Raw genomic sequence first — 27,281 nt, 5'->3', positions numbered from 1 at the left:
ACATGGCCGGTTATTCCAAGGCACCAGCTTGTGTCTCTGCTAATTTGCTCTGCAGGCTGTTTCTGCTCTGGGACGTTTTCGTGCCATTCAGTTAAAAATAGCACCATTTCCCCTGTAATTTTATCGTGACCCACACACACCATAGACATGTGTTGTCCAACCTCAAGCAGGACGAGAAAGGAATGGTAACTGCCACGTTATTTATGGTTTGGGTTTTCTTCTTACCGCTGGGAACAATTAGCTGTGTTTTTGAAACGAGTCTCATGGACAAATGTAATAACTAAGCGCTCCCCGTGGCGAGGTTCGTTGAGTTCACTGCCCTCGGGGGACCGGGTTCCCGCCCTGGGTCACTCGGGACCCTGCGGCCTTCGGGTTCCGGCCTCGCCAGCCATGCGGGGCCCCTTGGCTGTGGGGGCCGTGGGGGCCGTGGGGGCCGTGGGGCCCGGGCCCAGGGTTCCAACTCCACGTCCAGACCAGCTGCTTCTTCCGGGGGCCTGGCAGTTCGGCAAGTAACAAACTAGGACCTTGGTCTGCGTGCTCATGGCCACTGACCACTATTTTTAGGCTATTTCAGTGGAAAAAATGAGAGAGCTCTTTTTTTTAATATAAAATACATGAGTTCATTCTGATGTAGCCAGTGACACTTATAATTCTGGGTTTGGACTGGACCTCTTATATCTTACATCTGTGCTTTCTTTACCCCGTGCCAAGAAACCCGGTTCTAAATAATATTGAAAATGACAGAATAAAATATCATCCCCAAGCTCCCTTATCCCACAAGGCCACACCCAGAAGTCCTGGAATAGCAACGGTGACGAGCCCACCCAGCGACGGGATCACGACGAAGCCCTCCGGGCCCCCCAGGCCTGCGTGCTGGTGTTGCCATAAGCATGTGCGACATCTCACGGATTCTTTATTAGAAGCGGAGACACTCACGGCACAGCTGAGAATGCTCGCCGTGGCTCCCGTGGGAGGAGTCCGTGTCCAGCGGGTCAGAGGTGGGCGCAGAACGTGGGGGTTCCCCAGGGGCGCCCCTCAGGGTCGGCAAGAGCCGCAGCCGGGACCGGAACAGCAGACAGGCCCCGAACGACACCACACTGTCTCCAAACCACACTCTGCACACGAAAGTTTCGTCCCCCGTGACCTGTGCGAATTCCCCGACAGAGACCTCAGGGCAATGGACCGCCACCCGGGAAGCACACAGCGGGGACGGCGGGGCCCCGGCGCCAGCGACGAGTTCAAGGCCAGGGGCCGACACCTGTCATTCGAGCGACCGCTCCCCCAGAGGGAGAGTGAGTGCAGACGACATTTTCATGGGGTGTCCAGCCCACCCGCAGGCCGCGGCGGCCCAGGACCGCTCTGAACGCAGCCCGACACAAAATGGTAAATTTACTTAAAACCTTTTTCCCTCACCAGTTTTCCTTAGTGTTTGTGTGTTTTCTGTGTGTCCAAGACAACTCTTCCCCTTCCGGTGAGACTCAGGGACGCCACAAGGTTGGGCGCCGCCCCCCCCCCCCCCCGCCTTAAACACTAAAACTCGGTGTGAATCCGTGCCACTCTGGGCTGGATGGGTACCGGCTGCTGAGGAAGACACAGCTGCTGCTCCAGGGACACTCCCTGAACAGAGGGGACGCAGGAGGGGAATCGGCGGGGGACAGCGGTGTGCACGGGCGCCAGGCTGGAGGAGTGGGGGTGCGCTCCCCTCCCCCAAGGTCAGGAATCGCTCTGGCAGTGATGCGTTTTATGCCGAACCTGTGTTCAGCTGAAAGTAGCAGGGAGCTCATTTTTCTTTAAAAAAAAAAAAACTGTCCTGCAAAATACTTCAAAAAACTAGTTGAAGTAGAACCAACACTTCAAAATGCTCAGTTAAGCTCGAATATATTACACAGGAAACCCCCAGAGTCTGTGGACCCGCATCCTCACTGCACCGAGGCCGAGGCCTCCCTCACCGGAAATCTGCACTCGACCCCTTGCACAAACGCGAGTTCTTCGGAAGACACACCATCCACTGAAGAATGTGCTGCTGCAGGCTGCCTGCTGGCCGGGGGCTCGCACTCCCACAGACCCTGCCACGAGGCTCCTTGGGTCGGCGAGACTCTCCACGGGGACGGACCCCCAGGGCACCGGGGACATGCCCGTGCAAAGCAGCGTCACCTTACTTGGTTTACTTTTAATTAGTTTTAGCTTCTGTGGCCACACGGGGCCGTGGCTACCGCCCTGGACGGCAGAGGCCCAGCGGACGTGGCTCTCCCTGCAGGCGCACAGGCAGGGCCCTTAGACTCCCACGCCCAGCAGGTCACCGAGCGTAAGGGAAACGCTGCCACAACCAAGAGCCTGCGGGACAAACAGCAGATACGACCCCTAAGGACTTCGGACGGTGGGATTCTCAGATGAAGATACAAGTACGTGCGGAAGAATAAAAAGATAAATTAAAAATATAAGGAAGAAACTGGAGACCATCAAATATTAACCATCAGATTTGGAAAAAAATGGGGAGTCTGACACACGCGTGCACGCGTGCACGCACACACGCATGCAGACACGCAAGGGGGGCCCCCAAAATCCAGAACTGATTAAAAACTCTGTGCTTACTCTTACATATTTAAGCTTTGGTCACCTTCAAAGCGCTCTCCATTTCCCGCTCCTATTGAGACGTTTTTCCCATGGTTCAACACCGTTTCTCGTCGATTTTGATGCCTTTTTGTGCTTCTGCCGTTTTTTGTTTCACCCCTTCCACATCGGCAAAATGTTCCCCTTTGAGCACTTCCTTCATCTGAGGAAAAAACAAAAAAAGTCACTTGGGGCGAGGTCCGATGAATAGGGAGGGTGGGGCCCGGGGGTCCTGCCGTTTTTGGTCAGAAACTGCGGAACACTCGGTGTGGGGCGGGCAGGTGCGCTTGTAAATCATCCGTCAGGAAACAGGCAAAGGCGCTGAGAGTCTTCACAAAAAAATTCACTGCGGCCAAACGCAGCCTCTCACAACGACGCCAGCTGGTGCACTGGTGCACCCCCCTCAGTGTTCTCAGAACAGTCACCCAGTGGAGGAAGCCTGTACCTCAAGGAGCCCGCGGTCCAGAAGACAATTCGGTTTTCTTAGGCCCCTCCTCTTACGTTTTAACTAAAAAATTCTGTGGGTTATTTGAAACAACGCTGCAGACACAGTTCCACACAGATTCAGTGGAGAGAGGACACTTCTGTGACTATTTCCCAGAAAGGAAACGGGCTGCAGATGGGGCGTCTCCACCCCCGTGGGAGCTCGGGGTCAAGGTGGGGAGGAGCCGTGGGGGACTGCCGCCCCTCAGTCACGAAGCCTTCCATGGGGTGGCCTTTAGGTCCCCGGCCCGTGACCTCCTGGGGAGCTGGGCTGGAAAGGAATGGCTCCGTCACCTGCTCAGAGCACACACACCCGCACACACAATCATGAACACACACATGTATACAGACACGTGTGCTGAACACACACCACAAACACACAGTCGTGCACACAGCACATACACTCAGGCATGCAGGCACGCACACTCAGCCCACAGCAACACAAGCATACACACAACACACACAAGCAGGTCCAGACTGGCACACACACACACGTGTACACATGGTATGCAAACATTCACACGTGTGGAACACAAGCAGCATAGGCATGCCCCCTCCCCCCGCCCGTACGGTGTGCCCTGAGGTCCACCCTCACCTGCGCACTGGGTTTGGGCTGCAGGCGTGAGGGGCACGAGGCGGCGGCGGCAGGCTTGTCCACCTGCAGACTGCATTTCCCTCCGTTTGGGGCTGACCCGGGGGCCTCGGGAGGAAGCGTTCAGCGTCTTGGTCCAGCCCGAAATCGAGCCCTGGTGGAAATGCCCTTGGGTTGGCCAGCTCTGGTCAATGGCCTGCCTGCACTGTTGGCGTTTTCCGCCGCCCCAAGCCGTGAATTCCATTCTGTGCGGCCTCACCATGTGGTGCGGTGAGGCTGAACCCAGGGCATCTCTGAGTCAGACAGGAAAGCGGAGTAGAAGATACACAGTGGGCTTTTTGGAGACTGGAGGGTCTCAACTGAAAGCCGATACGAAACTGTGGCTACTCTAGTAAACGTGGTTCTTCTCAACACCAGAGCAACCGGTTCACTCAGTCGGAACCCCCGGAACCCTTCACGGGAAAAATGGTCACTTTAAGCTGCTTGCTGCTCCCCTGTTCACACTTCATGCAATGAACTGGTCACAGGGGAAACTGCATTTTCCACCCCTCTGCCCTCAGTCCCCGCCCTGGGGCAAGTCCTGGGATGGTCACCCTTGAACCTGAGGACCTGGTCAGGCTGCTGTCGGAAGCCCCAGCTCTCCTCTGGGTTCGGCTCCTCCCAGCCCCCTGCCCAGGCGAGACTGGGAGGCAAACATCAGGCTTCCGGTGCCTCCGTGGGGACAGCTGTCCACAGGCTGCCGAGGGGGTGTCTCTGGGCTTCGATGGCCTTTGAGCGCACACTGCCTGTTTACCCAAAGGGCTTTCCTGCCGGCAGCAGATGAAAAGGACTGGGTCCGAGGCTCCCGTGACCTGGTTCACGCGTCTCCTTTATGGGTCTTATCTCTGGCGATTCATGCCTGCTCGGGAGCTCCGAGAATGCATCTCCCCCTCTCGACATGGCTGGTCAGCAGTGACTCCTCAGGATGGGAACAGAGTGTCCACGCCGAAGTCCGCCCCCAACCTGGGGGACAGTTGTGTCCTGACTCTTTGATCTCCACTTAAAGCCTAGAAGGTCAGAGGTGCCGGGAGGTCAAAGCAGGTTGAAGAGACCCCGACGCGCGCCGTGCGGGTTGGGCCTGGGTTGGGCTCCGTGCCATGGGGCACCGTCCTCGGCCAACGGCAGGGACACTGCAGCCCCGGCCGCTGCCCCGCTCCTCCAGCAGCAGACGGGCAGTGGCGGCAGGTCCCGTCTGCGCAGCCATCTGCCCTCGTCACCCACACCCCACGACCCACAGGGTCCCCGCATCTCTGAGCTGCCTGGTTCCCCGGGAGGAGGGTCACGGCGCCGCCCCTCAAATCCTGGGCTCATCTGTCCAAGTGGAGCAGGGACCGATCTGCCCACTCAACACACGGGGCCCGGTGGGGGAACAGCAGGCCCCAGTGGTGAGCAGGCTGGACAGACAGACATGCGTGTGTGCGGACAGCGGCAGCCTGAAGGACTCACTCGCAGAGGCTGACCCCACCCCCACCCCTCTGTTCTCCTCACACCTGCGGCCAGCCAGGGACCCCGAATGGTCCTCCACCAGAGGAGGGAGGGGCCCGGCTTCATCACAGAGGGCAGTTACTGCCCCAGGAGGAGAGAGGGGTGGCATCCCAGGCTGCACACCTGGCCACTGTGCACGGTGTGGGACAAGAAAGGACACGTGGGCAAGAACAGTCAGAGGTCTGGAGGGAGGGAGGCGGCACCGGTCAGGCAATGGGGAAGTGGCCCGAGGGGGCCCAGTGAGGGAAGGCGCCGTGGCGTGTGGTGGGCGAGGGAGCCGTGACCTGTGGCGGGGGGCGGGCACAGGTTGTGTGTGAGCATCCCCACGCGGGCCCCGAATGCTGACCACGATTTCGATTTGCCCACTCAGCTCCTCTGTGGTGGGAGGTCAGATGTGGGTGGTTGCAAGGAAGACAACTACCAGGAGCCACGGAGAAGCCCACTCTGACCAGGGCCACGGCCCCCTGCACGGGCAGCAGAAGCGTCTCCTCGCCGGGCTGCAGGCCCCGAGGGCCCTGGGTCCGACCCCCCCCGTCGGGTCTGCTCCCTGGGAACTGTGCATGGACGTGGGGTCTGGAAGTGGGTGCGATCCACCTGCTGGGAGACGTGGGACCAGCACAGAGACCCCGAGAGTCAGCGTCGAGTGGCCTCCTTGGCCGATGTTGGTCTATTTTTAGGGCAGTGGCTGGATCCCCTGCAAAATGAACCAGTATGACAACACACTCCTCTTCTCGGACCCCACTGGGTGGTGCGCGTCTCCTCATGGGGTTCGGGTCTGTGCACAGCGCCCCAAGGAAGACTTGGAAAAGGAGCCGCCAGCATCCCAATGAACAGCACCAAGCCCACGACCCTCCCCCAGATGACTTGGCTGCTGCCTGGGCAGCTGGTCAAAGTTGCGTGTGTGACGTGGGTAAGAAGTGACCACGTGAATAAGTTGCCATGTAATTCAGGCAACAACTACAAATAAATTATAACTCATCCAAAGTATCCCATACCTCTGATCAATATAGGATCAATAACCCATACTTCTGAACCCGTCAGACAAAAAAAAACAGTTTGTTAAATCCAAGTTTCTGTTTGGAGCAGCAAACCACACAGAAACATCTCTGTCCTGGCCTCGTGAGATGGGATTTACAAAGGCAGGACGTCTCTGCTTAGGAACAGAAAGCAAGGGACACCACCCCCGATGTCCTGCATAAACAGCGCAGAGGCCACTTCTACTCCCCGGGAGGTTTGTTTTTCCTGCCGTCTTCAAAACCGGCCCCGAAAAGCAGCTGACGTACTTGCTGACTCCGACCTGCGACCCTCCGGCCTCGGGTCAGCACCACAGAGCAGGGCTCCTCAGTGGCCCGGTTTCGAGCAGCTGAGCCCGACCTGAGCGGACAGCGGGGGCCCGGCGGCATCTCTGGCGTTGGATGAAACGTTCCCAGGGCAGTGTTTACACGTCCAGTTCTTGTAAGAGGTCCAACCTCGACACCACCCCCCACGGAAACCTCAGCATCCAGGAAGCCAGTGCAGTTTAAGGTCCTGTGAGAACCACAAATGACCCTTCGTGCTCCGTCACCAACTTCAAAGCCCGACTGTGATCTGGCCAGTGACCTTTCGTCTGCCACGTTGGGGACGGCTGACGCCCACACGTTGGTTCCAAAGATGAGACTCCCACTCATGACCCCCAGACCCATCCGAGCACGTGTCGGGCGGCGCCATCCCCCCCCCGGGCACATCGAACGCGTGTGTCCACACAGTGGGGGCTGTCCAGCCGTGCGGAGGGTCGCTGCTGCCACACGCCAGTGTGAACGGACTTTGAAAGCGTCCCTGCCGCGTGGGGCGCATTTCCACGTCCGAAAAGTCCAGAAGGGGCCACTCCCCAGACAGAGACCAGACGGGTGGCCACAGGGACGGGGCTGTCACTTACCGGGCAGGCTTCCTTCCGGGGGCGAACACGGACTGCGTAACGGGGACGTTGCGCACCAGCACCACGGCGGATGTGCTGAAAGCTACCATTTTGTCCACCTGCAAATGCTTAATTGTATGTCTTGTGAATTTCAGCCCAACAAAAGAAATAGGAAAATCACAGTAAGGGGCTTTAGCTGGAAAGGTCCCGAAGCATTTTAGGGGCAGAGCTGGGAGAGGGGGAGGGGGGCCTGCGGAGCCCGAGCAGGAGGCGGCATTGGGGGTGGCTCCACCCCGACTGCCGGGCCTTGGGAACCCGGGGGGGGGGGGGGGGAACCCTCCGCTGTGGGTGGGGCCACGAGGTCCGCCGCACACCCAGAGCGCAGGGCGAGTCAGGCGTGGCACACGGACACACAGACACACGCACTTTCACACTGTGTGAACGTGAAGGCCCAGCTGTGGAAACATCCAGACGTGGCACACGGGCCCCCATTTCCTGGGAAAGTCGTGCAAACATGACCTGGAACAGTCTCTCCGCGTGCACAGGTGGTATTTCCGGTGAGCAAAGGGGGAATCCGGTAGGCTTGTAATTCACGAAAAACATCGCGATAACTGCTCCGCCTAAGCTCGTCTAGGACAGAGTGACGTCACCGCGCCGTGACGCCGGCGACTGGCACCAGGCCGCTGGGATTAACCCGCTGGACTCACAGCTGCGTCCTCTCCAGGGTCCAGGGAATGGCTCCACGGTCATCGCGTGGAGTAAACTCAGGATGTTGGGCCACGAGCACTTGAACTTGTTCTCTGTGCCTGATCACCTGCCTATGTGACACCGGCCATTTGCAGCTTCGTGCTAATTGGCTCGCGCGTCTTCCTTCTTCACTGAGCCCAGGGCACCGGGAGCCGAGGCAGGCGCGCCTGGGGGCAGGCGCTATGGGGTCCTGGAACTGCCGTTTGTTTGGAGAATCAGGCTCCAGCCACAAGAAGGACGAGGCTGAGAGGTAAGAAAACCAGCACACCTGCCACTGTCCCCACGAAGACGCCCGTGTTTCGTGTGTGACACAGGCAGGGGTGAGGACGGGAAACGGCACGGAGCCCGCGTTCCCGAGCCCAGACTCCAGACGGGGACAGAGCGCGGGGCAGGGAATGCAGCTCATTTAATAAGCCGAGAACGAATTTCCTCACAAAATGCCTTCGTTCACACGACCCGGAGAGAGTTCAGGGTGCGGAGTGAGGTGGTTTTGTAGTTGGGGGAAGTCCCTTCACTTTTCAGGGTCCAGAGCCTGGTTTTCTGAGAACGGGTTAAAGAACGGGACCATCTGTGACGGTGAGAAGGGCGGTGGGGCGTGTGCGTGAGCCCGCGGTCAGCGCCACCCTTGAACTCTACCAGCAGCGTTCCCTGCGATCCCACCGGACCTCCGGACAACACAGGACACAACTCCTGGGACCGGCTGGCTGCCACAGGGCGTGGAAGGACCGGGACAGTGAGGGGACGGGGCGGACTGCCGAGGTCGGCCCGAGGGCACCGGCAAGTGGAGTGAGGCTGGGACTGCAGCCCAGCTGTCGGTCTCCACACTCTGCCATCAGCTGCCAGAGCAAACGCGTGCACACGTGTGCCCGTCACGTGTTAAAACACATACAGCATGTATGTGTGCCATGACGTTCACTTTAAAATCAGTGTCTGCCAACCATGGCTGTCACTGTCACCGCGTCTAGCCTCCTTGGGACGGGAGGGGGGAGGCCGGGCTCGGGCGCCTCCACGGCTTTGTCATCGGCGAGTGTGCGGTCGCGGGAGGAGCGTGACTCTCGGGTTTGCAGGAATCCCGTGTCCGGGTGTCTGTTGGAGGCTGCCCACGAACACCCGACCTCTGGCCTTAGGATCCGGTTCCATTGCCACGTACACGACAGACGCAGCTGTGACCAACTGGTTGGGTCACAGCTGCAGGTGCCGGGGACTCAGGCAGAGACGCGTGTGGGGGCAGGGACAGGTGACGATCCCCCGGGCACCCCCGCGTCTTCCTCCTTCCCCTTCAGGGCACGTAGGACAACGGGGCAGCCGGGTTCATGGTCCCAGCGGTGAAAGACGCCGGAGCCCACGCTCGGTGACGTGGGGAAGGGAGAGGACGCACAGAAGTGAGCGGAACACGGATCACACTTTAACGCCCTGTCAGATCCGTTACGGTGAGTGACCACTCGCCATCTCCATAGTTTCTTTTCCAAGAGTTGAAGGGACGACACTTTCACGGAGAACGTGCTGTGGCTTGTGTGGGCCCCGAGGGCTGGGCGGCCACTTCTGTTCCCACCAGCAGGGTCCCATGTCCGGGAGCTGGGTGGCCGGTGGGCGGGGTCTGCTCCAGGCGGAGACGCCGGTCACGTGTGCGGCTCGCTGTGCCCCCCCCCACGCAGCCCCACGTCACCTCTGCAGGAGCTCAGACCACCGACGGTCGCAGACGCCTCCCAGCAATGTGGCCACCGTGCAGTCACAACAGAGCGTCTGTCACAGACTGGAAAGCAAGGGACGGTTTGGGGTTCACCCTGGGATGAGAGGAGAACTAATTATACAGGGATTTAGGATGTGATCCGGAGAAGCAGAGATTAGAGGCCATTTAACCCAGAAGCCGTTCACCAGAGTAAAACCACACCTGGAAAAAGCCAGGTGTCTTTCCTCTCTAAGGTCGAATGTATTTATTTATGAAGAGTGGGAAAGCTGGGAGAAAGGGAGGGAGAGAAACACGGATCAGTTGCCTCTCACACACCCCCAACCAGGGACCCTGCCCGCAATCCAGACAAGTGCCCTGACCGGGAATCGAACCAGCGACCTTTGCTTCCCGGGATGGCACCCAACCCATGGAGCCATGGAGTTATTTTAGAAAATGTTGCGTTAACACATGAGTCTAAATTAGCTGAAAAACCAACGTCCCATTTCGAAGAGGAACACACCTGAAACAAAGCAACTTACAAAGGTTAAGGAAAGGCCCCCTCGTAACGCTGTATGAAGCGCGGTTCACGGCACCTTCGGCGCACCGCCACGGGAAACAGCCTCCAACGCAGACCAGACGAGAGAAGCCCCCGCAACCTCGGCCTGCGCGGCCAGGGCGCTCTCCTCACACCAGCGCCAGGCCCACTGGAACCCGGTTCCCTCCCAGGAGCAGAGGCTGTGAGTGTGCTTCTGCCAGCCCGAGGCGGGGTCTTCACCAAGTCCTGCATCCAGCTCTCAAACCTACGGCAAAAGGAAAAAAAAAAACGCTTCAAGTACCAGAGGCCATAGATAATTGTGACTTTAAAATGCCTGAGTACAGGAGCCTGTGGCCTTTGGGGCTCGCCCGCCCCCTGCTTCTCAAGGGCACACGCAGGCTCCTCCAGCTGGTCTTCTGCCTGGAGAAAGAGGGGCTCCTGGTGGGGGTGGCACTGAGGACCCAGGCTTCAGGGAGGGGGACTCGGGGCCCCGCCCACCCCTTCAGGGGCGTTGCCCTTTGTTTCAGAGGCTGGAGAACAGGAAAACCTTAGGGTTTTTAAAAACTTGAACCCAAACTCCCCTGGCCCATGACTGTGGGAACTTGGCCCCAGAATCTTATAAATTTGCAGTGGCCTTTTTGTTTACAGCACTTTTTGGGCTTTTGTTGTTTTCTCTTTCCCTGGGGTTTTTTAACAGAAATTTGGAAGCAAACCTATAAGGAAATGAATGTTAGCCAGATGCAGTCTCAAAGTACTAATTAGTATTTTAAGAGCACTTAAGGGTTTCATTCATCAAAATAATCCCACGGTAAATTGCTTAGTAAAGCAAACACTCAAGTCCACAAACGTTCCTTTTACTTTTATTTGACGGACTTGACCTCCACGACCCCGATTCGGCCCTCACGTGATTTAAAACAGTTGGGGCTGGTTTTGCCAACGCTGGCTGCCCTGGTGCAGGCCGTGCGGACGGTGTGGTGGCCTGGTGGCACGGGCAGAGGGGCTCCTCACACCTGTTTCACTGCAGGACCAAGGACAGCGAGGCGGATGTCCCTCCTACCTGGCCAATGTCACTGTCACCACCTCCTCAGGGGCCGTGGCTGCTGGGGAGCTGCCCTCATGGGAGTGTGGCTGCATCCCGCTAAGCGTCCTGCTAAGAAAGGGCCACTGACCAGAAGAGCTGCCCAGACCTGTGGGTGTTGGACCAGGCCCGGGGCCCCACAGCCCAGAGAAGGACAGCGAGGGAGACTTGTGCGGGCGGCTGAGCCTGCAGGTGCGGGGCCGGGAGGTGGACAGACACGGCCACACACCCAGGACACAGGCATCCCCAGTCCGGTCACTGTCTTGCAGCCGAACGCTGAGTCCAGGGCTAGAAGTCCCATTTCAAGGGTTGGTAGTGGCCATCTGTGCAGGAGCACCGGAGTCGGGAGCTGTGTCTGTCACCCAGGGTCTGAGTCACAGTCACGTGACTGAGTCACATCTCCCCAAGGCTTTGGGTTGCCTGTGTTCACCTGACCAGCTGCAAGGTCAGGAGTCCTGGCACATTCTGATCCTTTCAGCCAGTTTTGGTGTAACAAGCAAGACACCCTGCCCGACCCCTGCTCCAGACCCAGTCAGCAGGGCCCCCGGCCTCTGACCCCGAGCCCCGTCCAGCTCTCAGGTCTTGGCTGGGGCCTCACCTCCTCCAAGCGGCTGCTGCTGCCCCGAAGATGAGTCAGGGCCCCCGTGTACCGTAAGCTCCTGGCACCCAAAGCACAAACAGGACCAGAGGGAGGAGGAGGGTGTGTGTCCCCGACGGGACACGGGTGCCTCTGGAGGCCCTGCTCTGCCAGCCCTTCGTGATCGGCCGGCCGGGCTTCTCCCACGGGTGCTGCGTGCTCGGCAGAGAGCTGCTCTCAGCACTTCTACTCAGGGTCACACCGGAAGGCTCAGTTCTGACCGCGCCGTCAAGAAGGAGCAACCGTGTTGCTCCAGGTCCTCACCTCTGGCTCGTAAGGGAGTGTGAGCTTCCGCTCGGACCTGGGGGGCTGGGTCCCCCACATCAGCCCTGGCTGGCTGGCTGCGCCGGGACCCTGACAGGCGGGTTATGTTCATGGGAGACGGTGGTGTCTCCTCCTCGGCGGCAGAAACTCTGGGTTCCCACGTGGGACATTCCCCGGTCCTGCCGGGCTGAGCGGTGTGTCCTCGGTGGCTGTGACCCCACATTGGCCCCGTCCACGCATCATAAACGCAGGACGGAGGAGGAAATACTCACAGGTGCCGACCCCACTGAAAACCTGCGTGGACGTGTGAGTGACCGTCACCAGCTCCAAGTATCTCGTCTGTGGGGAAAAGGGGAATCAGTGAGCAAACAAGTTCCTTCTGGGGGAAAGAAACAGCACTGGGGCCCAGGTGATGACCAGGCCCCTGGGGTCTGCCCACCCCACCCCGGGCCGTGGCCCGAGTCCCACGTGGGAGTGTGGGGACCCCAACGCCCTGCCTCAGCTGCTCCACTGCCAGCCACAGTGTGTTTGCTCGGGGCACACGCCGGTGGTGAAGAACGGTAACAGGCCGCGGTCACGCCTCGGCTGCGAGGACACCGTCTCCCCTCGCAGCCGACGTGGGAGCGGTCCAACCTGCAGAGCGGAGGCCGTCCGCCGGGCAGCTCCATCCATCTGTCCGTCCGTCTGTGCGCCATTTATGACAGACAGCTCTGCTGTCCCAGGGGTCGGCGGGGCTCCTATTCCGAGCATCTGCAGCCCACTTCTGCACCTCCATTTTCAAAACCTCATTTTTGTTAAAATAGCTGGGAAATGTGTTTGCCAACCTTGCAGTGGAATGACCCTGCCCGCCGACCTCGCCGTCCGCACACCCGTTCGCGGCCCTTTCTCGGCGCGATGGAAGGGGACCTCGAAGCAGCGCCCCTGGCTGGTGGCCGCTCCAGGGCTGACTCTGCAGACACTAAAAGCACATAAAGAAAAGTTCTGAACAACCTGTGCCGAGCAGAGCTCAAAACACAGAGTTTGTCCAGTTAATTTTAGTCACAGACCAAGGAGCCGTGGGTGGGGACACACGGCCGAGAGGGTGCTGAGTTTCAGGTGAGCCCCGGCCTGCGCCGGGCCCCGGACTCCAGCCCACGTGCCGCCCGGCTCCGACCACCTGCGTCCACGCACAGAAACCCACCGGGGAGCCGGGGGCAGACGTGGCACACCCGCCTCTCCACCCCCAGCCTGTCGCCCGGGTCACGCCAGGTGATGCCTCAGCGGACGGGCCCCTGCCCGTGAAGACCGCAGCCGGGAGCCCAGTGACACCGCCTCGAGGGAAGTGTTGTTCCTCGGCCGCGGGCGTCTCCTCGAACCCCGTGGGCTCCTGCCTGAGGGGCAGAGGCCCTGGCTCCCACCACCCTCCTCCTGCCCACACTGAACATCGAAGCTCAGGCACCAGCCGGATCAGGTTTCTCTTCTTGAAGTCATTCTTGGCAGAAATCGGTCTTCTCCAAAACTGGCATTTTCCGTCCCTTTGGTTATGGACTTCGTGTTGAGAGCACAAGTCTCTCCTTGGCGTGGCTTCGACCTCCGGCCCCCAGGGAGGGCCAGTAGCCTGGGCTATCTCCTCGCGCTGCACATGACACCCTGCACGGGACACCCTGCGTGACATCCCTGTGCCGCCACCACTCAGCGTTTCATCCGGGTCCATCAGCCTTTGCCGAGTGACCTGCAGGGTGGTTGCTGTCGGGTACAAACGTGTGTCTCGTCTGTTTGCTTTCTTCCCATTGTCATTCGATGCACGGACGCTCCTAACGTCTCCAGTTTACCCTTTTCTGTGACTGTGGCGTCAGCTGTGTCCCCTAGGACACACAGGGTTCCTGAAGACCGGAGGTGGTTGCCTTTGCCCTGGCAAAGACGCGAGGACCCGTGGGAGGCGAATGGGGGGAGACGTGCTTCTCACGCTTGTTAGGTAGTTTCTCGTTTTCCCACTGATTAACCCCAGGGGACAGCACTGGTCTGATGACAACCATAAACTGAGACGGCGCTCTGGGCCCAGCCTCGCTCGTCTGGGGAAGAGCGCTGCCCGGCACACGAGGGTCCCCGTGGAAGGTGGCCCTCCCCGAGCCCCTGCCACTTCTGAAGAGTGGCTTGTGCAGTTTCTGCTGAAAAAACACTCGGCCTCAGGACAAGAGCGCCAGTGGCCCCTGCAGCCGGGAGAGCGAGGCCAGGCTGTGCTGTGACATTCCAGTGCGGCAGGGTCATCGTCCTCCTCCAGCTTCAGAATTTGCACCAAATTTTGCCTCTGAGTGTTTTCTTCTCTCTCCAAACCCTGGAGAATGCGCTCTGCTAGGGATGGCTTTGTTGCGAAAGGAATGGCTCGGGTTTCTGGTGAGGAAAATTCGGACAGACGGTTAATTTCCCTGGGAAGTCGTTGCTCCAGCCACACCCGCATTCCAGGGCGGCGTCCGGGCGGCCCCTCATCACAGACCCCTGCCCTCAGGGCACCGGACGGGCCAGACCCGGCGGCCTGGCTTTGATGTCACCTTCCGGGAATTGGAAGGCGTGTAACGTCAAAATGGCCTTTTTTCATTTTTCTTATTTTTCACTAATAACACGTATCAGAAAAACACTTCAGACAAAGAATCCACAATAACACTAAAGCCTCTCCTCAAATATTAAAAACATACACGGTCAACTCCTCTCCACATTTTTATATTCCCCAGATTATTTTTTCACATGATGTTAAAATTACCACAAAGATATAATTATGTTTTTCATCTGTCTCTTCCCTGGCGTTGCTTCTCGCTGATGTCACTGTTATTTAGGATTAGAGTTTTCGCCTCGGTCTTTTTTCCCACTGAACAAACCTGGCTTGAATTCTGACGATTCTGTCAGTCCTGCCGCTCTTTCGAAAGCGCTCACTCTCGGAGCATCAGCTGAAGACCCACGAGGTCGCTGCCCAGGCTTCTCCCGAGTCTCTGTCTGGAGGTGTCCACGTGCAGCTGTGGGAGGGCCCTCGCCCTCCACGCTCAAGTCGGCCGGGGCCTGGCGGCGGCCAGCAAGACCCTGGAGACCGGAGCCCAGGCCCAGCAGGGAGCCACCACCACCCGGGCTGCGGGTGGGCCTCACGGCCCCACCCAGGACAAAGGCCCCCCCTTCCGTGGGGGGCCTGAATCCTGAATTTTACGAGACGTGCATCAGAGCTCTTGGAGGGAAACTGCACAGATGGCTGGTCAGAGAGCGGGAGGGGTTTGGATGGGGTCAGCGGGGAACCCTGAGTCCTGCTCGCAGGGGCCGGGCTGCGGCCCCACAGGCACTGAAGCGTGAGCCAGGGAGGCCGGCCTTGTCACCGTGAACCGCGTGCGCCTGTGCGGGTGTGGGGAGATGGAACGTCACTGTGAGAATAAAGGGGGCACGTGACCCCCAGGAGAGCAGGGCCTTTCTGTGCGAGGCTGTTCCCGCCCTCCCTCCCCGCAAGGCCACGGACGCGCTACAGTTCGAGCCACAGGCCTCACCTGCCCGGACGAACAACCCGATAGGCCTCCCGGGGTCAGATGCCCTGGCTCCCCCTGCCAGGCGGCCCAGGGCAGGCAGGGGACTGCGTTTCGTCAGCCCGGGACAGTCGGAACTCAGCTGGGAGCCCCTAGGAGGCCCCGCTCCAGACTCTACTGCGTGGAGGGCCAGGGGCCGGGTGTCCCTGTTCGGGGGGACATGCAGAGTTGTGCTGTATTTTTTTTCTTTTTTACAGCAGTTTTCTTTCCCCTAGGAAGTCAGTGTGATTGGTTGGAGAAACTTGCAGTGACAGGCCTGTGCGTGAACCATTATCCAAAATGTTGAGAGCACCGTTCCGGAAGTGTGTCCTCTGTTCTTGAGACACACTTCCCACCTCGAGGGTCAGTCCAGCTGCTCCGAAGAGTCAACGTCAGCGCCGTGGGAGACCGGGTGCCCGTGGCCAGGGTGACAGGAGGCCGGTGGAACCTGGGTTTTGGGTCCCACACCGCAGCAGCCACGGCCCACGGGCACCCGAGTCTAGAATGTGCCACCGGATCCGCGGTCCGAATGGGAACAGGCACACAGACTTGTGTCCCTGGCGGGAGGGCGGCCGCCTGAGCCCCACAGACATGGAGGCCTGCCTGCCGGCAGCCTCTGGTCCAGCCTCCGGCGGCCTGAAGTCGGTTCCCGCAGCGAGGAGATGGAGATGGCGGCCCAGGAGGAGGGGAAGCGGAGGACGAGTCGGGAAACCCTGTCAGGTGGGGAACGTGGGGAATCACGCATCTGCGGAGCCCCAGGAGCAGAGCCGTAAACTGGGGGCGGGTCTGCACCTGTCGTGCGACAGGTGGTCCGGGCCCCGCTGGCTCAGGGCGGGCCCCTGGCTTCTGCTCCCACCTGCTGTTCTCAGACCACACCCGCCCCCACCTGCCCCGCCTCTGGGCACCACCAGCAGCACCAAGGCCTGGGATGCGCTGCCCCTGTGGCGCCTTCATGCCGCTGCTGCTCTGTCATCGAGTTGTCTTCCACACACAGAGAGAGAGAGCATCTGTTCTCAGACCTGCACACAAACAAGCCCCTGTCTGGGACACGGCAGCCACCTGTCTGGGCGCAGTGGCTGCCACACCGGGCGGTGTGTGCACAGCACCTCTTCCGGGGCCTTCCGCCCAAGACTGTTCTGGCGATGTGTTTACCAGGGCAGACCTCCCTGTCGTCTGTGTCCCCGAGCCCCTCGGCTGGGCTCGCGGCCAGGTGGCCCAGTCGTCCCTTTACCCCTGAGTCCGTCGTGGGGGAGGCCGGCCATTCTCTGCACCCTGGTTGTAACGAGTTTGCTTTCTGGCGGGATGTTAAAACGTGCTACTCTCAACAGTTTTTTATTGGAATATGTCTTGCTGTAAGTATTCCTGTATTAATTTGGGGGAATTTCTCTGCTCCACATGGACAAACACGGGCACACATGGTTGCACACATGCATGGACACACAAGCTCACGAGCACACACTCGGGCTCACCCGTGGGCTCAGTCGTGTGCGTACGCATGCACTCACACTCACAGATGCAACACCCTCATGCGTGTGCGTGCACATGCACACACACACCTCTCCTCTGACCCCGGCCCCACGTCTGGCGCGGTGTCCCCCCCACACCCGTCTCCCGGCCGCCGCCCAGTCTGAACAGCAGCACAAGCCTGGCACCGCGTGGGCGACAGGCTTCACGGGTCACCAGGGTTTGCTGGCCTCTCGCTGGTGTTAAAAAATAGGGTGATATTAGTTTTACTTCAAACCTTTTACTTACATCTCTCAGCTTCATTCACATCTCAGTATGTTTCTTTGTTTTTAGTGGATGTGTCTTCTACTTGAGAATGTGGAGAAGTTTCTGAGAATAATTTTCCATGTCTTAGAGAACACTGAAATCATATTGTCCCTCTAACCTTAAATATTTCAGGTGTAAAAATACTTCACATTTTTATTGGCTATTTTACAACAGGCTCCAAAGAACCCTGTTTTCACTCCCTCTTTATTTCTTCGTAAACATTTTCTTTAAAACCCACGACTCTGGCTTCAGTGGCTAAAACCCTCCCCAGCCGCAATGGGCGGGGAGCGGGGCGCCCAGCCGCGCCCAGCGACCAGGCGGCACTGCCCTCGGGACCCGGCTCCGGTCCCACCACAGCCACAGCCCCCGCCACGTCCCCAGTTCCCGCCTGATCATCCTCTCAGGATGGGGCTTCCCTGCGATTTACATCGACTCGTTTCCTACTGTGTGTGGCCCTGTGTCATTTCAAGAAGCTTCCGGGACCCCTGGCTGAGTGGCCCCAGGGGAAGGTGCCGTCTCCATACACCCAGGCCGCAGGCTGACCCCTGGTCAGGGCCAACGAGAAACCGCCAAGGAGGACAGATGAGGGGACAGTGAAGCAGCATCTCCCTCCCTCCCTCGCTCTCTCCCAAATTAAAAAATTACAGTTTTCATTACAGAAAATTGCAGGAGAGACTGGGGAAGGGCAGGTCCGTAGCCCCAGAAGCTCCCCATAGCCCCAGGGATGGGGAGTGTGTGCTGTGGCCTCTGAGGGACACCCCCTGAACCTGAGGGCCCCCCAGCAACAGGACCTCCATCCAAGGTGACTCTGTCCAGCAAAGCCATCATTTAGAATGAAAGGGCAAAGCGCTTCCCAGATAAGGTCAAGTTAAAGGAGTTCATCATCACCAAGCCCTTATTATATGAAATGTTACAGGGACTTATCTAAGAAAAAGAAGATAAAAAATATGAACAGTAAAATGTCAACAAACTCACAACTCTCAACAACTGAACCTAAAAAAACCCCCAAAACTAAGCAAACAACTAGAACAGGAACAGAATCACAGAAATGGAGAACACATGGAGGGTTATCAGTGGGGAGTGGAAATGGGGAGAGAATGGGGGAAAAGGTACAGGGAATAAGAAGCACAAATGGTAGGTACAAAATAGACAGGAGCAGGTTAAGAACAGTACGGGAAATGGAGAAGCCAAAGAACTTCTACGTACGACCCATGGATGTGAACTTGGGGGATGCTGGTGGGTGGGGGGTGCAGGGTGAGGAGAATAAAAGGGAGGGAACGTGGGACAACTGTATCCCATTCCAAGAAAATAGACTTAAAAAGTAAAACAAAATAAAAAAGTCAACCTTTAAAAAAATTAAACCACCACAGCAAAAGTCATGGATTCCGTCCATATCTTTGAAAGAAAAATGTTGTTTTATTTTCTTCTCAGTAGAAGGAGAGCAATGTGGTTCCACTTAGGACGGTCACTGTGTGCGCGTCTCTCATCCATCTGAAATGCGCACCAGGGCTGACGCGATGCCCAGGGAACGCAGCCTGACATGCCTGGGCACCTGCGTCACGGCGCCGGGCGCGTGGGTGTCCAGGTTGGAGAGGGGAGTTTCAGCTTTCCGGCCGGAAGTTTAGTGTTTTCTTATCGGTTACAGAAAAGGTGCTTTCTGGACCCAGAAGACTGTGTGACGTTTGGCGAAGGTCATGGGTAAAGAAGCGGCGGCAGCCGGAGAGCAGCGTGGAGGCCCCTGAGCAGATGCTCCCAGGGCACGGGCGCGGGGAGAGGTGGGGTGGCCCAGGGGCCGCTCGGCAGGGTCCCCGCAGGGTCCGGCCAGAGAGCACACCAGAGAGCCCGAGGCGAAGAGTCCCAGCCCGAGGGGCAGGGAGTGAGGCAGCCGAGGGTGACAGCAATCCTCCGGGGCGGGGGTGGGGGGCATCCAGGGTGGGCGTCACCCTCTCCGAGCCTCGCATTCCAGAGGGAAGAGGCGGCATGGCCTCCCGCTCGCTGTCTTTCTGACCTTCTTTTCCTTCCTGCCGGGAGCTTGTTTTGCCGACCACACAGGCAACTGCCACTCTAGGACCGAGTGACTCGATGGGGGGCTTCTCTCCGCAGCGGCTGCTACTGTAAGTCACACAGGGAGCCCTGGGCCTGCCAGGCCCCGGGCCCGTCCCAGTGGCGCCCACACAGTTCCAGGTGGTCTCCGCCACAGCCGGCACGCCAGGCTGGCGCAGGCGGGGCTGGGCAGGAGCGCCCACCCGCAGGCCCTCGGCCCCGGGAGCCAGGGTCCCACCGAGCCCGCAAAGAAAGAGCGAGGACCCGTTTCAGAGACCCGTCGGGGACGAGCGTTCGCAGGAAGACGTGAGTTTGCTGTGGACACGACTTCAGCAGACGGACCCCGAGGCCTCTGCTGGCCATAGAAAGAAGCCGCCCGACGTCCCTGGGGCCCGCCTGTCCCAGGGCTCCAGGTTGGGACGCACATCGCTGCTCCCCTCACCAGGGGCCCCTCTGCCCGCCTGGCCATCCCCTCTCTGCCCGTCGAAGCCATCAATTCTCTCGCCATTAAGTTCAAAATCACGGGCACCCACCCTTGTTTCTGTCCAGACGCGCGTGCTTGCCCCTCGATGTGAACTTCCTGCCTCCGTCGAGCCCTCGCTCCTGGGCGTCTGCATCTTCTCCGCAACCTCGCCTGCCGGGAAAAGCAGGCCTTCGACTGCGTGGGCTCATTATCTGGCCCCTGTTGAAAAACTCCCCTGAACCACACACGTGAAACGCAGATTTGGTTTGGGGTCAGTCAGTGGGAGAGGCTTTCACAGCCTGAGGCCTTGCACCCAGTGACTCACAACCTCCTCCCAAAGCTCCCGTCGCCTGTCGGCTGGGCCCCGAGAGGCGGCCCCGGCGGAGCCCGGACTGCAGTCAGCTCACCACAGCTCCCGGCACAGCTGCAGCGTGCTCGGGGTGGGCGGCCCTCAACCGTGCCCGAGACCCCTGGGGGTGCCTGGAACCACGGGAGGCCCAGGCCCACGTGCACCACGCCTGTTCATGTGCACACGTCTGGGGTAAAGTCCAGTTCGTAAATGGGGCACAGCGTGAGACGAACAATGGTGACCAATAACAGAATAATTTTAATATACTGCAGTGTGGCCTCCCCCCTCGACTGACATATTTTTCTGTCCAAAATGATTCCTGACTCTGTCTCTCATGTATCTCAGGGGACCCTCTGACAGAAGCCACCATCCAGCCTCAGGGCTTCCCGGCACCACACGCCGCGGGCGGTTGAACGGCTCTCACCCCGAGTCGTGCCCGCAGTCTGGACCTCGACCCCTAACTCTTTGCGGCCCGGACCGCTGCTGTGGGAGGCGCGGCGGCAACACCAGCACCAAACGCTGTCCTTCCTTGAACTGTGCGGTTGAGACTCGTTCTTGCCGCAGACCCCAGAGACCCCAGCGTGTGCCTCTGATTCCTCATCACGTCCGGACCCTCACCTTCTCGGGGGCGACTTCACAGCCTCCCTCTGTCCCACCTGCACTGCCGGCATCGCCGCCCTTGCACTTCGGGGCCGCTCAGGTGACACGAGGCAGGCCGGGACGCCACCTCCGCAGACCCCGTCAGGCCATCTGACAACCGCATGCCGGGTGCCGAGGGCCCGACAGGCCAGGAGAGCCCGCGGGGGGGGGCACTGGACAAAGGGGTGAGTCAGGTCCCGGTGGGGCTTCGTCACTGTCCAGAATGGCGTGCGATTTAAGACGCATGAACTGTCCATCTGGAACACTGCTGATGGAGAGAGTGACTGAAGCCACAGGACATGCAACCACAGATAAGGGACAAGTGCTGGACCACGAAGCTGTTAATAGCAGCAAAACACAACCAGCCAGGAAGAAACAATTGGAGTGAGTTATTTTTAGTTAGGGCATGGAGCAAAGTTGGCACCGAAGAAAAGACATGAAAGGGGGAAAAAGGAGGGAGGGGAGATGGGATTTTACATCTACAGCCCTCTTCGGAAAGCCTCATTCTGCCATTTCAGTAAATCAAAAACAGTTGAGTATTGGCCATTTTATACGGTTCAATCTAATGATGCCAACAGCAAGGTACCTGGCTGACCGGCCACATCCCGACCCGCCGCTCCCACAGAAGCCTGCGCCTGCAGTGCTCTGCACACGTCTGGTCGCCTGCCACCGACCGCCGCTCTTCAGAGAGCACCTTCCCCACGGGCCTGGAGCAGGAAGTCGGCTGTGCTGACGCCGTGGAAAGGAACAAGCTCCGCGTGTGACAGGAAAGCCCCCCAAGACGGTCCCCGCTGAGCACACTCGGTTCTTCTGATTGGAGGGTGTTCGGACCACCCCCCGCCCCGTGCGACACTCCTGCTCTGTGGACCCCGGAGCACAGGGTACCCGAGGTGGGCAAAGCCAGGACGGGCCCTGGGGTGAGCCATTCCCATTCCAGCACCGAAAGGGTCCCCCCAGCCGTCTGGGCACACAGCCTGAACCAGTGACAGAGCAGTGCCGGCCTGTAACGTGGAGACCGTCCACCTTGCACGGGCTGTGCGGGGGCGGGGGGGTGCCCAGTCAGCCTGCCGGCACAACTGCAGGACGGCTCTGAGCTCCCTGGATGTGGCCACACAGTGTCCCCCTGGGCCCCTGGGCTCTCGGCCCATCCCCGCTGCCCCCCAGCTGTCCCCTCTCCAGCAGGCCTCCTGAGGAGCAGCCCCACTGTTGCCCAGCCCTCCCAGTTCCCGCACCACCCGGGGGACCCACAGCCTGCGGCCAAGGTCCCTCGGCAGCTTAGAGCCTCTGTCTGGGGCGAGGGGCAGTCACCAGTCCACGCGGTGCCTCCTTCGCACACACCCGGGGCTGCCTGCACCCGTCTCACGGGTGGAGAGGACGCCCTGGACGGGCTTTCTCGGGACAGAGACTCGTGGTCCAGGACAATGAGCGTAGTAACAGGGACACCTGTCCACTCACAGGATTATCACACGAACCAGCTAACGGAGCGCAGCCAGTGAAAAACGAACGTTCTCTGTAAGCTATTTAACACCTCGAGGGTCTGACGGACAGACGAGAACCGGCTCCTTCGCTGTCCCAGCGCAGGGCTCGTCTCCCGAAAACAGCCGACAGCTCAGAAGGCTGGCGGAGGTGGGCCTCCCGTGTGCACACGGCCACACTCAGGCCTTCCGGGCCCCGCCTTGAGTGCGACCCCGCCCGCCGCAGCCCCCCCACCCCAGGCTCCTGGGAAGCCGACTGGGTGTGGCTCTGCCAGGGTCTCCCCGTCCCAGCTTCTCCCCCAGGAAGCCCCCTGCTCCTTACATAAGCGAGGCCTTTGAAGATATTTACTGCGCCATCACCATTTACCTTAACCGTGTATGTGCTCCTAAGATATTAGTTAGCTATTATCATGCACATTAAACAACTTTGAACTTCTTTTTCTTAAAGTTATAGTTAACATAACTGGAACTGTGACTTGCTTTGGAGAAAATGCATAGAAAAATAAAGGCTGTATATTTAAATTTTAAATAAAACATTTACAAAAAACAGATAAAAACCTAAAGAAATCAAGACAAGATGGACAGAAACTGAGAAAAATAAAGGCTGTATATTTAAATTTTAAATAAAACATTTACAAAAAACAGATAAAAACCTAAAGAAATCAAGACAAGATGGACAGAAACTGACGTTTACTGTGAAAGTCGCCGCAAAGCTGGCGCATCCAGAGCAGCAAAGTGCTGCGCGCTGTTGGCAAGACGTGAGGCGGTGCAGCGAGGGGGGGGCTGCTGCGAGGCCCCTCAAAGAATCAGAACCAGCAGGCAGGCTCCGCCCCCAGCGACCAGAACGCTGGGGGGGGGGGGGGCCCAGCACGGCAGCAGCGTTGCGGGGGGAGCGCGGAGGCCAACGTGGCAGGTCCCCACACGGGCCTATGGCTGAGGAAGGAAATCACGCTCCACCACAGATGAGCCCTGAGGACACTGTTTGGGGGGAAGGGAGCCGGGCACGCGGTGTGGACGCTGCCGAGTCCACTGTCCGGCAGCACAGCCAGGAGGCCGCCTGGGGCCAGGGCGGGGGATGGGCAGGAGGGTGGGGGCGAGGACCTCCCAGGGGCGGTGGCAGTTGCACAACACGTGAACGGAGTTCATGCTACCAAACCGCACATGTGAAACTGATTAAGATGGTGATCATGTTACATGTGTCTCACCACCATTAAGAATTACATTTTAAAATAAAAATTAAATGATGTAACTGAAATTAAGAATGTTAAGAGTGTATGGGCTTCTTGCCCTAAAACTTGCTTTATTTACCTATTTTAACTAGTGTTAAATAAATTAACAATGTCATTACTATTGCATAAACGGATAAAGATGTTTGGATGACCCTGAACCGCAGAAGAATGAAAGTGAGTTGCTCTGAGTTTGGCCTCTGGAAACCCTGGGAGGATAAGTGCGCACACCCAGGGCGGCGTGTGAGGACCCCGCGAGGGGACCTGGAGTCCGGGTCCGACGTTGCTCCGGGGCCGGGGAGCCGCAGGCTGCACCGGGAGGCAGGGGCGATGGGGCAGGGGAGCGGAGGGCGGAAGCCCTGCCCCGGTTTCCCAGGTGGGATGGTGACACCGGGTCCCCCCTCAGAGGCCCCACTGGGTGGCACCCGTGTTGGTGGCCATGGGACCTGAACTGTCCCAGAAGCCTCCCTGCTCTTCCAGGGTCCTGGGAAGACTTGTTCTGGAAACTTCAGAGGCAGCTCTGTGTCTGAGGAGGCAGCAGGCCCCGGCCTCACTGGCCCGGCCAGCGGAGGCCAGCTCACCACGCAAAACCGGGGGCCTCGGGCAGGCCCAGAGCCGCCCAGAGTGAAGCCTCCCTCCGCAAAGTCTGTCTGTGCAATAAACTCTAAGTTGTTTTTATTGAGAAACACTCTGCTCTGAGCCGACCACGTTCTGTGCAGGAAGGCGGCTGCCAGGGTCCCTTTGAGGAGCCAGCCTCAGAGGTGTGTGGCCCAGAGATGCAGTGGGTCGCTCAGGGGGCCGACCCCAAGCACGTCCAAGCCCTGATGTCCTCACATCCGTGGACCGGGCTCCACCCAGGTCAGGGGTCACTCGGCTCCAAACAGCTGAAGTTTCCCATCCAAGGTGGCCGTGGCGAGCTGTGAGGGAAACAAGCAAGGGGTAAGTAAGCCCTTGGCCGCCTCCCGTCGCCGGGAGACCGGTCCGCTGAGTGAACCGCCGGTCAACCTCGTCGGTCACTTTCTAGAACGCCCAGCACAGTGTGCGAGAACAGCCTCACCGACCCGAATGCCCTGCCCGGGGGTGGAGGGACAGATCCCAGCACTCCGGCTCCCACTGGCACCGGGGCCCCCTGTGGGCCCGTCCCCTCCGTGGCCCAGCCTCGCTGCTCAGGACGCCCGGCCACAGGCGGCTTCCGGCCCTCCCACCTCCTGCTGGCGGCTGAGCAGAGTAGGCTCCTGGTCTGCCACCAGCCCTTCAGCTGGGCAAGGCGAGAGGGCCAAGGTCATGGGGCCAGCGAGGCCTCTGGTTTAGGCCTTGGTTCGCTCAGGGCCACAGCACAAGGATGCCCTCTGCACCTCCTCAGCGGGTGTCCCACTCCAACCGCCCGTCCCCGGTGTGCGTCTGTGACTGTGCAGAGGGCAGGGCAGGGGGACAGGCGGCGAGAGTGGCATGGACGGCGGGCCCCGGGAAGACGGGGAAAGGGCTCTCGGAGGGGCTTTTTAAAAGAGGCCGAGGGACAAAACACGGGCCTGCTGGAGCCGGGGGACCAGAGGTGAGCCAGCTCGGGGCGGGGGACCCCACAATTCCCGTGGGGGGCGGGCAGTGGGGGCGGCGGGAGACCTCAGAGGGCGGGGCCCATGGCCGGGTGGCGGGAGCCAGGACCAGCTTGGACCGGCCGAGCGGACGGGCCCTCTGTCACACGGTCCCTGGCAGGCCCGAGGAACAAACACGGATCTGGGAGCTGCAGCATCCCGAGAACACGCCTGTCAGCACCTGTGATGTATGTCGTCCTCTCCCTTCTTTCCCTGTAGAAACCATGTGGTTCTCATTCTCTGGCCCACACGGTCAGAAAAAACAAGTAAACAGCAAAAAAACCCCAACACCCTTAGATTGCTGCAGCCGCCCGGTTTCCGCAGCAGCTGCGGCCCCTGGGCTCCAGCGCACACTCTGGTCCGAGGGGCCGAGGGCTCGGGCTCCCGGCTCCTGCAGTGGCCGTGTGGGCGGCCGTCCCCAGAGGGGCAGTGCGGCTGACGAACACGCTGTGGGGAACAGGGGCTCCTTCCCCAGAACAGGAGGAGGCCACCCGGTCGCAGTGGAAGCGCAGGTGCCGCCAGACTGGGCGCTCAGCTTGCTGTGGCCCAGGGCCCACGCCAGGCGGTGGCGCACGGAGGCACCGCGGCCCCGAGGCTTTGGCTCACCCACCTGCCCCGCTGGGCGGCCGAGAGAGGGAGGGAAGGGGTGACGGGGAGCCAGAGGCGAGGCTGCGGGGCCGCCCTCGTCGGCCTGGAGCGGGTCCCATTTCTGTCCTTGTGGGGGGCGGGTGGGGGCAGGGCTCCGATGGCCCTGCAGACACGGAGGCCGACCGTGGGTGGGGTCCTGAGGAGCCTGCGGACAGCGAGGGGGGCCCGAGCTCAACCCCAGGTGCCCAGGGGAGGCCAGGCCCTCCCAGCCTGAGGCAGGAAATGACCCCAAGTCCCACGGGGCAGGTGACGCCTTGCAGCGTGTCCTGTGATTCGAGGGGGCGAGTCAGGTGTCATTTCCAGTTACACAGAATAAGGTGCTGCCGTAAAGAACCGGAAGACTGACAAGAACCACAGCGAACCCAGAGGCAGGAGCTGAGTCACCCTCACAGGCAGGCACTTGCTCAGGGTGACAGGAGAGGGCCGCGGAGAGAAACAGTGAAAAGGAGCCTCGGGTGTGAGGAGGTCACCCTGACTCAGTGAGCCGGTGGATGCAAACCGCGGAGGCGGCCGGGTGACCAGGTCTGATGTCGATCTGGTGGGAATGGAGAGGAGGCACAGAAGGGACAGAAGCTAGAATCACCTGGAACCGGGGGACGTCGAGGCGTCTCTGAGAGCAAAGTGCGTCCAGGAGACACACACATGGCGACAGAGCTACACACAGACCTGCCGGGCGTAGCCACACGGCACACGTGGACGGCCCACGTGGACGGCCCTGCCCACTCAGTGGGCTTGTTCCGATCTCTGCCACAGTGGCGGGGGTTCCCAGCAAACACCACGCTGGCCCCGCGCGCGCACAGACCGGGTCCCGTGGGCGGGTGTGGGGGGCCCCACCGGGACGCTGAGCAGGCGACTCCGAGAGGCAGTGAGGATCGAGGTCCACGTTTTCATGAGATTCATTTTCAGTTTCAGGTTCTCTTGTTAGTTATCTGATCGAGAGCACACGCGGCTGCTGAGGACGCGTCACCCGGCAGCGCCGCGCGGCGGCGTCAGTCTGAGGACGCAGGACACTGCGCATCCGGGTCCCTGCAGCTCACTCGTGTCCTCCCCAGCTTCGCTCTTCTCAGCTGAGCTCCCGATGCTTTCAGTCTTGTTTGTTGCCACGAAGAAAATCTCGTTTTTATTTTTAGTTTGTTATTATCGGTGCACTGATTGTTGAAACTAGATTTTTTAACTTCCAGTTAAGTGAATCGGATCATGTGCAAATAATGAGTTTCTTCCTCTTCCGAGCTTTTCACTCCTGTTTGTTTCCTCTCCTCCCTTCATCGACCAGGACAGCCCCCGTCTCAGCCGCAGTGGGACCTGGGGGCGAAAACATCACCCTCCTGGCTGCCGTGGGGCTCAGGTGAGCCCCACCAGGTCCACCTTGTGGAGGGCAGGGCGGAGCTGAGAGGCGCCCGTCCCGCCAAGGGCGCAGCCCTGCTCAGGGCTGGTGCAGGGGAGCCACGGCTGGGGGTGACGCCACCCTGGGGCCGGCAGGGGCCAGGGGAGGGGGTACCACCTGTCGGAGCTCACACAGCGGAGCTGC

At 59.7% G+C, this 27,281-nt stretch overlaps 1 protein-coding gene across 1 annotated transcript in view; it reads right to left on the bottom strand.

The window, feature by feature from the left end:
• Nucleotides 1-10,233: 10,233 nt before the first annotated feature.
• WDR27 (WD repeat domain 27) overlaps nucleotides 10,234-27,281 on the bottom strand; it is a 72,591-nt gene continuing 55,543 nt past the window's right edge. Inside the window, exons 23-24 of the mRNA XM_053668711.1 lie at nucleotides 12,306-12,372; nucleotides 10,234-10,319 (exon numbers count right to left, since the gene is read on the bottom strand). Of these exons, the coding sequence (XP_053524686.1) occupies nucleotides 10,291-10,319; nucleotides 12,306-12,372 (96 nt within the window). The 3' untranslated portion in view covers nucleotides 10,234-10,290. The remainder of the gene's footprint in view (nucleotides 10,320-12,305; nucleotides 12,373-27,281) is intronic.

This window comes from Artibeus jamaicensis, unplaced genomic scaffold, assembly GCF_021234435.1.
Source record: "Artibeus jamaicensis isolate MK-2021 breed Jamaican fruit bat unplaced genomic scaffold, CSHL_Jam_final contig_497, whole genome shotgun sequence".
NCBI classification, from domain to species: domain Eukaryota; kingdom Metazoa; phylum Chordata; class Mammalia; order Chiroptera; family Phyllostomidae; genus Artibeus; species Artibeus jamaicensis.
This window is presented reverse-complemented; position numbering and strand designations above follow the sequence as displayed.